The following is a 16778-nucleotide window of genomic DNA, read 5'->3' on the forward strand; positions in this document are numbered from 1 at the left end:
CTCTAGCAAAAAAATCCTCACTTTATTCTGAAGAGATATCCACGTATTCTGAGGCGGTGGTCTCTGGTTCGAGGCTCCCCCACTATCTAGACCATTCAATCTTTGATATTATTCTAAACTGCAGTGAGTACAGGCTCAGAGCCAGCAAAACCTCTCACCATTAATAACCAGACACGGCAGTCCAACGTTTAAAAAGTTTTAACGTTCAGAATGTGGCATCATTGCTAGGAGTAATGTTCAATGCCCATACTGAACTCCCATTTAAGTGTTAGTTGAGGTCAATTTCTTAAACCACTGCAGTTACACTTGTTGATTTATTTAGATATTTAGAGACAGCACAGAACAGGCCCTTCTGCCCCACCGAGCCACTCTGCCCAGCAACCAGATATAACCCCAGCTGAATCACAGGGCAATTTACAATGACCAATTAACCTACTAACTGGTATGTCTTTGGACTATGGGAGGAAACCAGAGCACCCGGAGGAAATCCACGCACACACGGGAAGGACAAACTTTCTTACAGAGGACACCGGAATTGAACTCCACTGCTGAGCTGTAATAGCATTGCATCCTCATGCCGCACATATTCTAGAATCTTTCAATGGGCTTCATCCATACTAGGCTGAAAACACCCGATTTCAAAAGTTCAAAGTAAATTTATCATCAAAGCACATGTATTTCACCATATACTATCGAGATTCATTTTCTTGCAGGTTTTACAGTAGAACAAAGAAATAGAACAGAACGAAGAACTACAAAGACTGACAAGCAGCAAAAGACAACAAACTGCAAATGCAAATTAAAAAATAAATATTATTGAGAACATGGGTTGTCAAGTCCTTGAAAGTGAGTCTATAGGTTCTGTTCAGTGTTAACTTGTCTGCTCTCAGAATCTAAGCAGGCTCATTCATGCCTGTTTTGTACATCGATGGTTGGTTGCCTGGGAATAGCAGTTGCTGTAAGCTTATATTTTGGCAGTGGAATGTGTGGCGACATTTGCAATATTTCAGGTGAATGATCTATAATCAAAGGCTTGGGGAATTGAAGGACTGTACATGGTAGTGTGAAAGGCTGAACTCCTCCCCATGGTGAGGAGGTACTGCTCTTGGCCGGCTGGTGGTGTAGTGGCACCAGCACTGGACTTCCAGGCGAATGGTCCCTCGCTGGAATCTAGCTGGCTCCTTGCACGCTTTCCATCGTGCTGGGCTGTGCTAGCAATAAAAACAGACAAATGCTACGGAAGCGGCAAAATGCTGCCTGATGCACAAACAAGAAATTATCAGCTCAGATATAACAGAATGAAAAATGAACACAAACAAGGCATACTTGAGAGTGCGTTTGTAATTTATTGGTTCAAGTTTTGAGTCCTATTGATCTTTTCCGACTGGAGGGTGAAGTCCACCTTTAGGAATCAGCAATGGTGACAAGCAGCACTTGTATATCACACCATCTGACTGGACCCCTTCCAACCCTGTCTGCAACAGTGGATAGTATTTAAACAAATGGACCTGTCCCGAGGTCCAACCTTGTTCACGTCGTTTCCCCTCTCTGTGGAATCCCCACGATCCTCCCAAGCATGTCCAGGGCAACCGCAGACAACGCTCCTGGCCTCAGTCTGTGAGAGCAATCAAGGCCTCTACGACATTTCCCAAATGCTCCCGCAAGCTGCGCTCAGCTGCAGTCCGAGAGATCTCCATCTCGTTCATCTGTGATAGAAAGGCAGCATCCATCATTAAGGAACCCATCACCCAGGACATGCCCTCTTCTCATTGCTACCATCACTGAAGTGGTACAGGAGCCTGAAGAGACACACCTGACATTTCAGGGACAAGCTTCTTCCCCTCTGCCATCAGACTTTTGCACCACTTATTTCATTTTGATATATATATATAAATATAATTTCTTACATAGTTTTTAAATTACATATAGCACTGCATTGTGCCTGCACAATAAGAAATGACATGACGTATGCCAGTGATATTAAATCAGATTCTGATGCTTCGTTGCTTGAAAACACTGCTGTTGTCTGTGAGTTGGAGGGTACACTATACGCTAAGTGATCCTGAACCAGCAAAGCATCAAAGGGCCAGCTCGATGCTCTCCGGAAGTGGGAGCACTGCCGAGGAACCAACTGGGGTCCCCCTTACCAGCAATTTGAATGTCCGAGGCAGCACCTGGGACTCAGACCATAAGACATAGAAGCAGAATCAGGCTGTTCAGCCCATCGAGACTAGTCCACCATCCCATCATGGCTGACTTATTTTCCCTCTCAACCCCACTCACCTGCCCTCTCCCCATAACCTTTGACACCCTTACTAATCAAGAACCTATCACCTCTGCTTTAAATATACCCAATGACTTGGCCTCCACAGCCATCTGTGGCAATGAATTCCACACATTCACCATCCTCTGGCTAAAGAAACTTCTCCTAATCTCTGTTCTAATAGGATGCCCTCCTATTCTGGGGCTGTGCCCTCTGGTCCTAACCCTCCCTCTCCATTATAGGAAATATCACCTTCACATTCACTCTAACAAGGGCTTTCAACATTTGATAGGTTTCAATAAGATACCTTTGCCTTCATCTAAACTCTACTAAGAACAGGCCTAGAGCCATCAAATGTTCCTCAGGTTAACCATTTCATTCCCAGAATCATTCTCATGAACCTCCTCTGGATCCTCTCAAAAGCCAGCACATTCTTTCTTAGATAAGGGGCTCCAAACTGCTCACAATACTCCAATGACAGTCTGACTATTGCCTTATAACACCTCTGCATTATATCCTTTCTTTTATATTAGGAGTCTTCTCAAAATGAATGTCAACACTGCATCCGCTTTCCTTACCACCATCTCAACCTGCAAGTTATTAACCTTTAAGAAATTCTGCATGAGGACTCAAAAGTCCATTTTTGCAGCTTTGATCTCTGATTTTGCTCCATTTAGACCAGCTCAACAATGCTCAATACAAAACATCTTTGATAAAGGTGGGCTTGGGTCCTTAAAATCACTTGCCTCACATGAGCACCAGTTGAATATTACAGTACTCACAATGCTACAGAAAACTGTGCACCGCAGGAACTGCTGAATGAAACCTCATGAGAAACTACCTCCTTTGGTACAATTGGGAGGTTTCTGGTCGCCAAGCGGTTCACACAGGAGGAATAAAACAGGTAGATCTTTATGGCAGTGTCGCAGTGGTGGCAGCGCATGCTGTGTCAGTCTCAGTGGCTCAAGAAGCTGAAGGACTTTGAGCGTACAGGAGGCAAACAACTGAAGAAAATTCTCACCCTTGATCTATGCATTTATACAGCAGCTTTAACAGAGAAAACATGACAATTGCAAAACTGATTTGACAGGAAGCCAGGGAGGCACAGCCAAGACAAACTGCTCAAAGCTAGAGTTTGCTTTCGTAGAGAGGGTAGGAATTTGGAAGGGAAAGCTGCCTGCAATGGAACAACCAGAACAAGAGGGGCTGGGAAAGGCTACTCAGAAAGCGAAGGTTAAGATTGTAGAGTGCCATTAACAGCACTGCTGGTCTAGATTAGGGCTCAGGACCTGGGATGCTGCTTGGAGAACCTCTGGTGCACACAAAATCCATCACTGTATCTTGTGCTACTTCCCAGTAATGAGGGTTGAATGAGACCAGAAAGCACTGCTTCCAATCTGGTCCAAACTGCAATCCTCTACATCCTCAAAGTCATTGTGGACCAACTGCATACTGCACATTATACACCAACGTAGAACTCACAACGTGCAGTTTAACAACTGGGCTTCTACAAGCTGCTCACAGCCTTTGGCCTAGTTCCACTACTAATGGCCAATTCCTGTACTGTGTGTATATTTTGTGTGTTCTACTCTGCTGCGACTCTGAACCACATCTGCCCATAAGGAAGCTCCAAGCAGGACCTCTAGAGAAAAGAATCTCTGCAAAACCAAAGCTGATCTTGACACGGGGCAAAATGAGGGGAAGTTTAAGACCTTACACGTGACTTACTATGAGTTCAACGTCTTCTTTCTTGATGATGACTTTTGCCAGCTCCTTCTCCCTGCAAATCAAAAACAGAATGGTCACTGTACATTCTTCACCGGTTCGTAACATTTCCTGGGGTGATAAGCAGCATCGACAGCAATGAGAAACTGAACTGGATTGCAAAGGGGAAGATCAGGCTAAAGAAACTTCTCATCGCTGTTCTCAAGGGACATCCTTTTACTTCCAGGCTGTGTCCTCTGGTCGTAGACTCCCCCACCATAAGAAACATCCTCTCCACATCCACTCTGTCAAGGTCTTTCAATATTTCATAGGTTTCAATGAAATTCCTGCCCCCCCCCATTCTCCAGTGAGCATCAAATACTACTCATACATTAACCCTTCTATTTCCAGAACAGTGGTCATGAGCAGAGCAAGGTGGTTAACTGGGTGAGTGTTGGGGGGTGGAAGAGGGCTGTTTGTTGGAATATCCTGGGCATTGAGGAGTGTGCTCATGAGGTGGAGTGATCCCAAGCACAGGTTCACAGTAGCTGAAGTTGTTGCACTGACAGAGAGGTGGGAAGCACAGAAAGATTCAGAAGTATTCTTGCAGTCTAGGACTTAAGGTCACAGGGCTCGAGCAGCAGAAGCCCAGGCAGGGATTCGATGAGCAGAAACCACTGTCCTTGGAGCCAGGAGTTGTTGGAGAACAGAAAACGTATGATGGAGGGCACGGGGACAGAATGTTGATCTTAAATCAGTGCGAGACAGTGAGGGAAGGAGGCAGCCCGCTTGAGGGGTGGGAATCTGATGAGAGGAAATGGATCAAGGTTACAGATCAGAGACTGCACTTTGTGAGAACAAGAATTGTTTCCAGGCTGAGACTTGCATTCCATTGCCCAAAACCATTCCTCTCTTTCCCACAACCTGGAGATCAGCAGAAGACTCCTCCACACAAGCTACTTATAGTGCAGACCAATCACAGTGACAACTGCCTGACCTTTACCATAGTCACAGACAGGTAAACAGCAGATTATGTAAAAAGTCAGCACATTATGGGCTGAAGGGCCTGCACTGTGCTTTTCTGTTCTGTTTCTAACAACTTTCTACAGGAGCACCATCCAGTGTTGTGTCTGGCTGCATTTTGAGGAACGGACGCTGCAAGGCATCGGACCACAAAACCCGAGAGCAGGCATTCCTAATTTGGAGTCCATAAACCCTTTGCTTAATGGTGTTGGCCGAAGACATAGAAAAGGTACAAACCCCTGCCCTAGAGGACAGTAAAAACCTCCAAGCATCACAGCTGTTTCCACCCCCCCCCCCACTGGTGACATTTACAGGGAACGTTATACACGAAGGGTCCAAAGCACTGATGATTCCTGCCACCCATCCCACAATCTCTTTGACCCACTGGGAGGCACAGGAGCAACAAGGCTAGGACTGCCAGACTGTGCAAGTTTCTTCTCTCAGGCTGAGAGACTAAAGAATCCGCTGCCACCACCGAGGACAGTAAGCTGTTCACTGTTTACCGCTACTGCACACTACACGCTCTCTGAATGATAGCTTATTAACTTATTTCAGTTCATGAGCTATGTTGTGTGGTCCTGAGGAACGCTATTTCATTTGGTTGTATACGTGTACAGTCAGATGATAATAAACTTGAACTTGATGTTCATGAATTCAACCGCTGATTCCAACCTTTCTTGTTTGGCTTTCTGTTCCCGGGATCTCCTGTCTCCAATGACGGACATTGCCTGAAGAAAAACAAGATCACAACTGATAATTACTTCCACATCCCACCCGGCTTCCCCTTCCATAGTCTCCCACCTCATCCCACATCCACCACCTTCCCCAGCAGAGCTTCTCTGCAGACCAAGCCTGCTCCACCATTCAGCAAAAATTTACCTTCACGCCAGTCGGAAATTGTCCGGTTAAACAGACGACAGTGACGGGGAAGGGAGGGGAGGGATGGAGTGAACAGTGACGGGGAGGGATGGAGTGGACAGTGACGGGGAAGGGAGGGATGGAGTGAACAGTGACGGGGAGGGATGGAGTGGACCGTGACGGGGAGGGGAGGGATGGAGAGCACAGTGACGGAGAGGAGAGGGATGGAGTGGACAGTGATGGGGAGGGGAGGGATGGAGTGGACAGTGATGGGGAGGGGAGGGATGGAGTGGACAGTGATGGGGAGGGGAGGGATGGAGAGGACAGTTATGGGGAGGAGAGGGGATGGAATGAGTGGACAGTGATGAGGAGAGGAGGGATGGAATGAGTGAACAGTGACGGGGAGGGGAGGGATGGAATGAGTGGAGAGTGATGGGGAGGAGAGGGGAGGATGGAAACAACAGTGATGGGGAGGGGAGGGATGGAATGAGTCGTGAGTTGTGCTAAAAGAAGGCAATAGCTGGGAGCTTAATATCAAAGGATATACTTTGTATCGAAAGGCATTGCAAGGGTTAAAAAACCATTATGGGAATCATATATAGGCCTCCAAATAGTAGCCAAGATATGGGGTTGAGATTGCAAAGGAAGCTGGAAAAGGCAGGCAATAAGGGTAATGACACAATTGTTATGCGGTCTTCAACATGCTCGGGGATTGGGAAAATCAGGTTGGTGTAAGATCACAAGAGAGGGAATTTGTAGAATGCCTACCAGATGGGTTTTTAGAGCAGCTTGTGCTTCAGCCTACTTGGGGAAAGGCTGTCTTAGATTGGGTGTTGTGTAACAACCCATATCACATTAGGGAGCTTAATGTAAAAGAACCCTGAGGAGACAGTAATCATAATACAATTGAATTCATACTGCAATACGAGAGGGAGAAGCATAAATCACAAGTATCAGTATAACAATGGAATAAGGGGAATTACAGAGGAATGAGAGAGGAGCTTGCCCAGGTCGATTGAAAGAGGATACTGGCAGAGATGGTGGGAGAGCAGGGACGGCTGGAGCTTCTGGGAATAGTTCACAAGGCACAGGATAGGTATGTCCCACAGGAGCAGCTCTCAAACGGCAGGGGTAGGCAACTGTGGCTGACAAGGGAAGTTACGGACTTGATAAAAGCCAAGGAAAGGGCATATTAGATAACAAAAGGAGTGGGAAGTTGGATAATTGGTAAGCTTTTAAAATTCAACAAAAGGCAACTAAACAAGTTATAAGAAGGGAAAAGATGAAATATGAGGGCAAACTAGCCAATAATATAAACAACACACATCAAAGTTGCTGGTGAACGCAGCAGGCCAGGCAGCATCTCTAGGAAGAGGTACAGTCGACGTTTCGGGCCGAGACCCTTCGTCAGGACTAACTGAAGGAAGAGTGAGTAAGGGATTTGAAAGTTGGAGGGGGAGGGAGAGATCCAAAATGATAGGAGAAGACAGGAGGGGGAGGAGGGGGAGGGATAGAGCCAAGAGCTGGACAGGTGATTGGCAAAAGGGATACGAGAGGATCATGGGACAGGAGGTCCGGGAAGAAAGACGGGGGGGGGGGACCCAGAGGATGGGCAAGAGGTATATTCAGAGGGACAGAGGGAGAAAAAGGAGAGTGAGAGAAAGAATGTGTGCATAAAAATGAGTAACAGATGGGGTACGAGGGGGAGGTGGGGCCTAGCGGAAGTTAGAGAAGTCGATGTTCATGCCATCAGGTTGGAGGCTACCCAGACGGAATATAAGGTGTTGTTCCTCCAACCTGAGTGTGGCTTCATCTTGACAGTAGAGGAGGCTGTGGATAGACATGTCAGAATGGGAATGGGATGTGGAATTAAAATGTGTGGCCACTGGGAGATCCTGCTTTCTCTGGCGGACAGAGCGTAGATGTTCAGCAAAGCGGTCTCCCAGTCTGCATCAGGTCTCGCCAATATATAAAAGGCCACATCGGAGGCACCGGACGCAGTATATCACAGCCGACTCAGGGGTGAAGTGTTGCCTCATCTGGAAGGACTGTTTAATATAAAGCAGGATACTAAAAGCTTTTTTTGAGTTATATAAAGTGTAAAAGGGATGTGAGAGTTGATATTAGACTACTGGAAAATGATGCTGGTGAGGTAGTAATGGGGGTCAAAGATATGGCAGCTGAACTTTATGGGTACTTTGCATCTGCCTTCACTGTAGGGAGCATCAGCAGTGTGCCAGAGGTCTGTGAGTGTCAGGGAGCAGGAGTGAGTGCCATTGCTATTACAAAGGAAAAAGTGCGAGGCCAACTCAAAGGTCTTAAGGTGGATAAATCACCTGGACCAGATGGACTACATTTCAGTCCCTAGAGAGGTTACTGAAGAGATAACAGATGCATGTAGTCATGATAGAAACATAGAAAATAGGTGCAGGAGTAGGCCATTCAGCCCTTCGAGCCTGCACCACCATTCAGTACGATCATGGCTGATCATCCAACTCAGAACCCTGTACCAGCCTTCCCTCCATACCCCCTGATCCCTTTAGTCACAAGGGCCATATCTAACTCCCTCTTAAATATAGCCAATGAACTGGCCTCAACTGTTTCCTGTGGCAGAGAAATCCACAGATTCACTACTCTCTGTATGAAGTTTTTCCTCATCTCGGTCCTAAAAGGCTTCCCCTTTATCCTCAAACTGTGACCCCTCGTTCTGGACTTCCCCAACATCGGGAACAATCTTCCTGCAACTAGCCTGTCCAATCCCTTTAGGATTTTATATGTTTCAATCAGATCCCCCCTCAATCTTCTAAATTCCAGGGAGTATAATGATCTTTTCAAGAATCACTTGATTCTGGCATGGTCCCAGAGGAATAGAAAATTGCAAATGTCACTCCACTCTTTAAGGAGGGAGGAATGCAAAAGAAAGGAAATTATAGGCCAGCTTGCCCAATCTCAGTGTTTCGAAAAGTGTTGGAGTCTATTATTAAGGATGAGGTTTCGGGGTACCTGGAGACTAATGATAAAGTCAAAGTCAGCATGGTTTCTGGATAGGGAAATCTTGCCTGCCAAACCTGTTAAGAGTTCTTCGAGAAGTAACGAGTAGGGTGGACAAAGGAGAGGCAGTGGATGTCATTTAGTTGGATTTTCAGACGGCATTTGATAAGGTGCCACACATGAGGCTGCTAAACAAGATAAAATCCTGTGGCATTACAAGAAAGATACTGGCGTGGATAGAGGAATGGCTGAGGGCAGGAGGCAGTAATTGGGAATAAAAGAGGCTTTTTCTGGTTGGCTGCAGTGACTAGCGGTGCTCCTCTGGGGTCAGTATTGGGACTGCTACTTTTCACATTGTTTGTCAATGATTTAGATAATGGAATTGATGGCTTTGTGATAAAGTTTGTGGATGATACGAAGGTAGATGAAGGGATAGGTAGTGCTGAGGAAGCAATGTGATTGCAGCAGGACTTAGACAAATTGGAAGAATGGGCAAAAAGAGGCTGACGGAATACAGTGTTGGAAAATGTATGATAATTTCATTTTGGTAAAAGGAACAATATTGCAGACTACTATCTAAGTGGGGAGAAGGTTCAAACATCAGAGGTGCAGAGGGACTTAGGAGTCCTCGTGCAAGACTCCCAGAAGGTTAATTCACAGGTTGAGTCTGTGGTAAAGAAGGCAAATGCAAGGTTGGCATTTATTTCAAGGGGAATAGAATATAAAAACAAGGAGATATTGCTGATGCTTTAAGATACTACTCAGGCCGCACATGGGGTATTGTCAACAGTTTTCAGCCCTGTGTCTCAGAAAGGATGCGTTGTCATTGTTGAGTCCAGAGGAGGTTCACGAGGATGATTACAGGATGGAGGGGTTAACATATGAGGAGTGTTTGGCAGCTTTGGGCCTGTACTCACTGGAATTTAGAAGAATGTGGGTGGGGTGGGGGGTCTCATTGAAACTACCCAATGTTGAAAGGACTAGACAAGATGGATGTGGAGAGGATGATCCTGGGGCGGGGGGGGGTATCCAGAACTAGAGGACACAGGCTCAAAATTGAGGGTGACCTTTTAGAACGGAGCTAAGGAGGAATTTTTTTTACCCCTCCCCCAATACCCCTGAACAAGCAAGGAGAGTGGTGAATCTGTGGAATGTTCTGCCAGACTGCGATGGAGGCCAAGACCGTGCGTATATTTAAGGCGGAAGTTGATGCCGTTAAAGGATATGGTGAGAAAGCAGGTGTACGGGGTCGAGTGTGATCCGATATCAAGCGAGAATGGAACGGTGGAGTAGACTCGATAGGCTGAATAGCCCAATTCAGCTCGCATGTCTTATGCTCTTATGAGGGGACAGTGACGGGGAGGAGAGGGATGGAGGGACGTAGGGGACAGTGACGGGGAGGAGAGAAATGGAGAGACGGAGGGGACAGTGACGGGGAGGAGAGAAATGGAGGGACGTAGGGGACAGTGACGGGGAGGAGAGGGATGGAGAGACGGAGGGGACAGTGACGGGGAGGAGAGAAATGGAGGGACGTAGGGGACAGTGACGGGGAGGAGAGGGATGGAGAGACGGAGGGGACAGTGACGGGGAGGAGAGGGATGGAGGGACGTAGGGGACAGTGACGGGGAGGAGAGGGATGGAGAGACGGAGGGGACAGTGACGGGGAGGAGAGGGATGGAGGGACGTAGGGGACAGTGACGGGGAGGAGAGGGATGGAGGGACGGAGGGGACAGTGACGGGGAGGAGAGAAATGGAGGGACGTAGGGGACAGTGACGGGGAGGAGAGAAATGGAGGGACGTAGGGGACAGTGACGGGGAGGAGAGGGATGGAGAGACGGAGGGGACAGTGACGGGGAGGAGAGGGATGGAGGGACGTAGGGGACAGTGACGGGGAGGAGAGGGATGGAGGGACGTAGGGGACAGTGACGGGGAGGAGAGGGATGGAGAGACGGAGGGGACAGTGACGGGGAGGAGAGAAATGGAGAGACGGAGGGGACAGTGACGGGGAGGAGAGGGATGGAGGGACGGAGGGGACAGTGACGGGGAGGAGAGGGATGGAGAGACGTAGGGGACAGTGACGGGGAGGAGAGGGATGGAGAGACGGAGGGGACAGTGACGGGGAGGAGAGAAATGGAGAGACGGAGGGGACAGTGACGGGGAGGAGAGAAATGGAGAGACGGAGGGGACAGTGACGGGGAGGAGAGGGATGGAGGGACGGAGGGGACAGTGACGGGGAGGAGAGGGATGGAGGGACGTAGGGGACAGTGACGGGGAGGAGAGGGATGGAGAGACGGAGGGGACAGTGACGGGGAGGAGAGAAATGGAGAGACGGAGGGGACAGTGACGGGGAGGAGAGAAATGGAGAGACGGAGGGGACAGTGACGGGGAGGAGAGGGATGGAGGGACGGAGGGGACAGTGACGGGGAGGAGAGGGATGGAGGGACGTAGGGGACAGTGACGGGGAGGAGAGGGATGGAGGGACGTAGGGGACAGTGACGGGGAGGAGAGAAATGGAGGGACGTAGGGGACAGTGACGGGGAGGAGAGGGATGGAGGGACGGAGGGGACAGTGACGGGGAGGAGAGGGATGGAGAGACGGAGGGGACAGTGACGGGGAGGAGAGGGATGGAGGGACGGAGGGGACAGTGACGGGGAGGAGAGGGATGGAGGGACGGAGGGGACAGTGACGGGGAGGAGAGGGATGGAGAGACGGAGGGGACAGTGACGGGGAGGAGAGGGATGGAGGGACGGAGGGGACAGTGACGGGGAGGAGAGGGATGGAGGGACGGAGGGGACAGTGACGGGGAGGAGAGGGATGGAGGGACGGAGGGGACAGTGACGGGGAGGAGAGGGATGGAGGGACGGAGGGGACAGTGACGGGGAGGGGAGGGATGGAGGGACGATGTGAACAGTGACGGGAGGGACGGAGGGGACAGTGACGGGGAGGGATGGAGGGGCAGAGTGGACAGTGACGGGGAGGGACGGAGGGGCAGAGTGGACAGTGACAGGGAGGGACAGAGTGGACAGTGACGGGGAGGGACGGAGGGGCAGAGTGGACAGTGACGGGGTGGGACAGAGTGGATAGTGACGGAGGGACGGAGTGGACATTGACGGGGAGGGACGGAGGGACAGAGTGGACAGTGCCGGGGAGGGACGGAGTGGATAGTGACGGAGGGGCAGAGTGGACATTGACAGGGAGGAACAGAGTGGACATTGACAGAGGGACAGAGTGGACAGTGACGGGGAGGGATGGAGTGGATAGTGATGGAGGGACAGAGTGGATAGTGACGGGGAGGGACGGAGGGACAGAGTGGACAGTGCCGGGGAGGGACGGAGGGACAGAGTGGACAGTGCCGGGGAGGGACGGAGGGGCAGAGTGGACAGTGACGGAGGGACGGAGTGGATAGTGACGGAGGGACAGAGTGGATAGTGACAGGGAGGGACGGAGGGACAGAGTGGACAGTGACGGGGAGGGACAGAGGGGCAGAGTGGACAGTGACGGGGAGGGACAGAGGGGCAGAGTGGACAGTGACGGGGAGTGACGGAGGGACAGAGTGGACAGTGACGGAGGGACAGAGTGGACAGTGACGGGGAGGGACGGAGGGGCAGAGTGGACAGTGACGGAGGGACAGAGTGGACAGTGACGGGGAGGGACGGAGGGGCAGAGTGGACAGTGACGGAGGGACGGAGTGGATAGTGACGGAGGGACAGAGTGGATAGTGACGGGGAGGGACGGAGGGACAGAGTGGACAGTGCCGGGGAGGGACGGAGGGGCAGAGTGGACAGTGACGGAGGGACGGAGTGGATAGTGACGGAGGGACAGAGTGGATAGTGACGGGGAGGGACGGAGGGACAGAGTGGACAGTGACGGGGAGGGACGGAGGGACAGAGTGGACAGTGACGGGGAGGGACGGAGGGGCAGAGTGGACAGTGACGGAGGGACAGAGTGGACAGTGACGGGGAGGGACGGAGGGGCAGAGTGGACAGTGACGGAGGGACAGAGTGGACAGTGACGGGGAGGGACGGAGGGGCAGAGTGGACAGTGACGGAGGGACAGAGTGGACAGTGACGGGGAGGGACGGAGGGACAGAGTGGACAGTGATGGGGAGGGACAGAGGGGCAGAGTGGACAGTGACGGGGAGGGACAGAGGGGCAGAGTGGACAGTGACGGGGAGTGACGGAGGAACAGAGTGGACAGTGACGGAGGGACAGAGTGGACAGTGCCGGGGAGGGACGGAGGGGCAGAGTGGACAGTGACGGGCAGGGACGGAGGGGATAGTGACGGAGGGACGGAGTGGACGTTGATGGGGAGGGACAGAGGGGCAGAGTGGACAGTGACGGGGAGGGACGGAGGGGCAGAGTGGACAGTGACGGGGAGGGACGGAGGGACAGAGTGGACAGTGACGGGGTGGGACACAGTGGATAGTGACGGAGGGACGGAGTGGACAGTGACGGGGTGGGACGGAGTGGATAGTGACGGAGGGACAGAGTGGATAGTGACGGAGGGACAGAGTGGACAGTGACGGGGTAGGACAGAGTGGACAGTGACGGGGTGGGATGGAGTGGACATTGACGGGGAGGGACGGAGGGACGGAGTGGACAGTGCCGGGGAAGGACGGAGTGGATAGTGACGGAGGGACAGAGTGGATAGTGACGGAGGGACAGAGTGGATAGTGACGGAGGGACAGAGTGGATAGTGACGGAGGGACAGAGTGGATAGTGACGGGGAGGGACGGAGGGACAGAGTGGACATTGACCGGGAGGGACGGAGGGACAGAGTGGACAGTGACGGGGAGGGACGGAGGGACAGAGTGGATAGTGACGGAGGGACAGAGTGGATAGTGACGGGGAGGGACGGAGGGACAGAGTGGATAGTGACGGAGGGACAGAGTGGATAGTGACGGGGAGGGACGGAGGGACAGAGTGGATAGTGACGGAGGGACAGAGTGGACATTGACGGGGTGGGACGGAGTGGATAGTGACGGAGGGGCAGAGTGGACATTGACCGGGAGGGACGGAGGGACAGAGTGGACAGTGACGGGGAGGGACGGAGTGGATAGTGACTGAGGGACGGAGTGGACATTGACCGGGAGGGACGGAGGGACAGAGTGGACAGTGACGGGGCGGGACGGAGGGGATAGTAATGGGGCCATCAACCTCCCACCCTCCACACCATTCCCCGGGCCTCACAGTCTCCAGGTCCGAGCTGAGGATCTCCTTCTCCTCGGCATAGTCGGTCACCCGCTCGAGGTCTGCGGCGCCGCTGTCATGTTTCCGCGGTTTCTCCGCCGGCCGCTCCGTCTCCTCATTCTCCAGGTCCAGGTCGCCGTCTGCCTCCGCCATCAGCCACGCCGCCGGAAAGGCCTGTCTTCGCGCCGGCACGCCGCCGGAAGGACGTCAGCACGTGCGCACCCGCCCCCACCGGCCGCTAGGTGGCTCTGCGGTGGCGGGAGGCGGCCCGGCGGTCGTTGTCGCGTTGCTAGTTCCGCCATTGCACTCAACCTTTCCATTTTCTTACTGATTTGAAGAAATCCCTTGCCCTATCACCACTGAGAGAATGGATGAAGGGACAGTACTCAGATCCTTTGCTCCCCCCTTACTGAGTCCATGTGGAGGACTGGACTCAGCACCACTTAGTCTCCTATCCACTTGGCCATTCTATCGGCCACCTCCTGCTCTGTATGTGGAAAAATATTTAGGTCCCACAATGGTCTTATTAGTCTGCTCAAGGGTCCTCATTGCTCTTGAACTCATTACCACTTTTCTGCACTGACAGCAGCATTCCTCCATTCTCTTAGTACAAACCTTTGTACTAAGAAATGTATTTGCCTTGAATACATTCAGTAACCGAGCCAACAGAGTTTTCGTGGACGAATTGTTCTGAAGATACACCACCATCCAGCTGTAGAAAATTCAGTTTGTCAGGCCACATTAGACTTTTGTATGTTTGATGAAAGCTCTGGCTTCTCACAAAACCTAACATCCTTGGAAACATTTACTGTATTCTCTCTATTGCAAGAATATACTTCCTTCAGAAGGCCAGAGTTGGACACAATATTCTAGCTGCCAAGTAACCATGGCCCCACATAACTAGTTCATGCCTCGCCATTTTTGTACTCAAATTCTCTTGCAACGTCCAATAACAACTTCTTAATTCTTTTACCACTTACCTAACGGTGGCATTTACTTATAATGGCTAAACAACACAGAAAACTTGACCACCAAGGTTGGGACTGAACCCTCCCAACTGAAATTAGGCAGGAATGCTGATGACTTGTACCATATTCTGTTTAACTCCCCAATTTCTTCCTATACTTCTAAACTTTCATTGATCTGAGATCCAAGGACACTCAGAACATCAACATCTTTCGCCCTGGAAAAGATACAAAACTGGATGACCTCATATTTTCCCCAAACTATAATTCACCTCGACTCCTTTGTCTATTTACTGAACCAGAGACACTTCACATCCTCCTCATATCCCAAACTGACACAAAGGAATGTATATCTTGAGCGAATAATAAACACAAGATTCTTTAGATACCAGAAATCTTGAGCAACCTACACAAAATACCAGAGTCCCTCTAGCGATTTGTGTGTTTCAAGGAAACTGGGTACGTATACATGATCCTTCCCATCAATCATTGATTGAGACTGAGTAGCTGAGGCCTAAATCTCCCCATGGCACCCCTCCTTTCACAAATTACTGATTTTGTCTTTCCTTAAATTTCACATCTATTGACAGATTCTCAAATCTTGCAAGTACATGACCACCAATATAATGTACTCCAGTTAAATAATTTTGAGTGGCACCTGGCAGGTCTTTTTCGAAACCCAGAGCACTAATTAACTGGTTTTCCTTGTCTGTCTAGAGGTGATCTCCCTTTCACATACCATGTCAACCGCACCCCATCCACCTGTAATAGCAACACACAGCAAAGTTGCTGGTGAACGCAGCAGGCCAGGCAGCATCTCTAGGAAGAGGTACAGTCGACGTTTCAGGCCGAGACCCTTCGTCAGGACTAACTGAAGGAAGAGTTAGTAAGGGATTTGAAAGTGGGAGGGGGAAGCCAAGAGCTGGACAGGTGATTGGCAAAGGGGATATGAGAGGATCATGGGACAGGAGGCCCAGGAAGAAGGAAAAGGTGGGGGGGGGAGAACCCAGAGAATGGGCAAGGGGTATAGTCAGAGGGACAGAGGGAGAAAAAGGAGAGTGAGAGAAAGAAAGTGTGTATAAAAATAAATAACGGATGGGGTACAAGGGGGACGTGGGGCATTAGTGGAAGTTAGAGAAGTCAATGTTCATGTTGACTTCTCTAACTTCTGCTAATGCCCCACCTCCCCCTCGTACCCCACCCGTTATTTATTTTTATACACACTTTCTTTCCCTCTCTCTCCTTTTTCTCCCTCTGACTATACCCCTTGCCCATCCTTTGGGTTCCCCCCCACCTTTTCCTTCTCCCTGGGCCTCCTGTCCCATGATCCTCTCATATCCCCTTTGCCAATCACCTGTCCAGCTCTTGGCTCCATCCCTCCCCCTCCTGTCTTCTATCATTTTGGATCTTCCCCCTCCTACTTTCAAATCTCTTACTAACTCTTCCTTCAGTTAGTCCTGACGAAGGGTCTCGGCCTGAAATGTCGACTGTACCTCTTCCTAGGGATGCTGCCTGGCCTGCTGCGTTCACCAGCAACTTTGATGTGTGTTGCTTGAATTTCCAGCATCTGCAGAATTCCTCTGGTTTCCATCTGTAATAGCGTCTGTTAGCACAACATTATTACAGCTCATGGCATTCTGCAGCTTGGAGTTCAATTCCGGCACTGTTCTGTAGGTGGTCTGTATATCCTCCCTGTGGAATGCATTGAGGACTCTGGGTGCTCTGGTTTCCACCCACAGTCCAAAGACACACCGATTCGTAGGTTAATTGGTCGTCGTAAATTGT

The 16778-nt window shown here is 50.6% G+C and overlaps 1 protein-coding gene across 1 annotated transcript; it reads right to left on the bottom strand.

The window, feature by feature from the left end:
- Positions 1 to 1326: 1326 nt before the first annotated feature.
- hypk (huntingtin interacting protein K) lies at positions 1327 to 14215 on the bottom strand. The gene is made up of 4 exons (XM_063070263.1): positions 14029 to 14215; positions 5663 to 5718; positions 3992 to 4043; positions 1327 to 1706 (listed from the first exon to the last, which is right to left on the bottom strand). Exons 1-4 carry the CDS (start codon positions 14179 to 14181, stop codon positions 1611 to 1613), a joined length of 357 nt encoding a protein of 118 aa, XP_062926333.1. The 5' UTR covers positions 14182 to 14215; the 3' UTR covers positions 1327 to 1610.
- Between the last annotated feature and the right edge of the window lie 2563 nt (positions 14216 to 16778).

This window comes from Mobula hypostoma, chromosome 18, assembly GCF_963921235.1.
Source record: "Mobula hypostoma chromosome 18, sMobHyp1.1, whole genome shotgun sequence".
In the NCBI taxonomy this organism is placed as follows: domain Eukaryota; kingdom Metazoa; phylum Chordata; class Chondrichthyes; order Myliobatiformes; family Myliobatidae; genus Mobula; species Mobula hypostoma.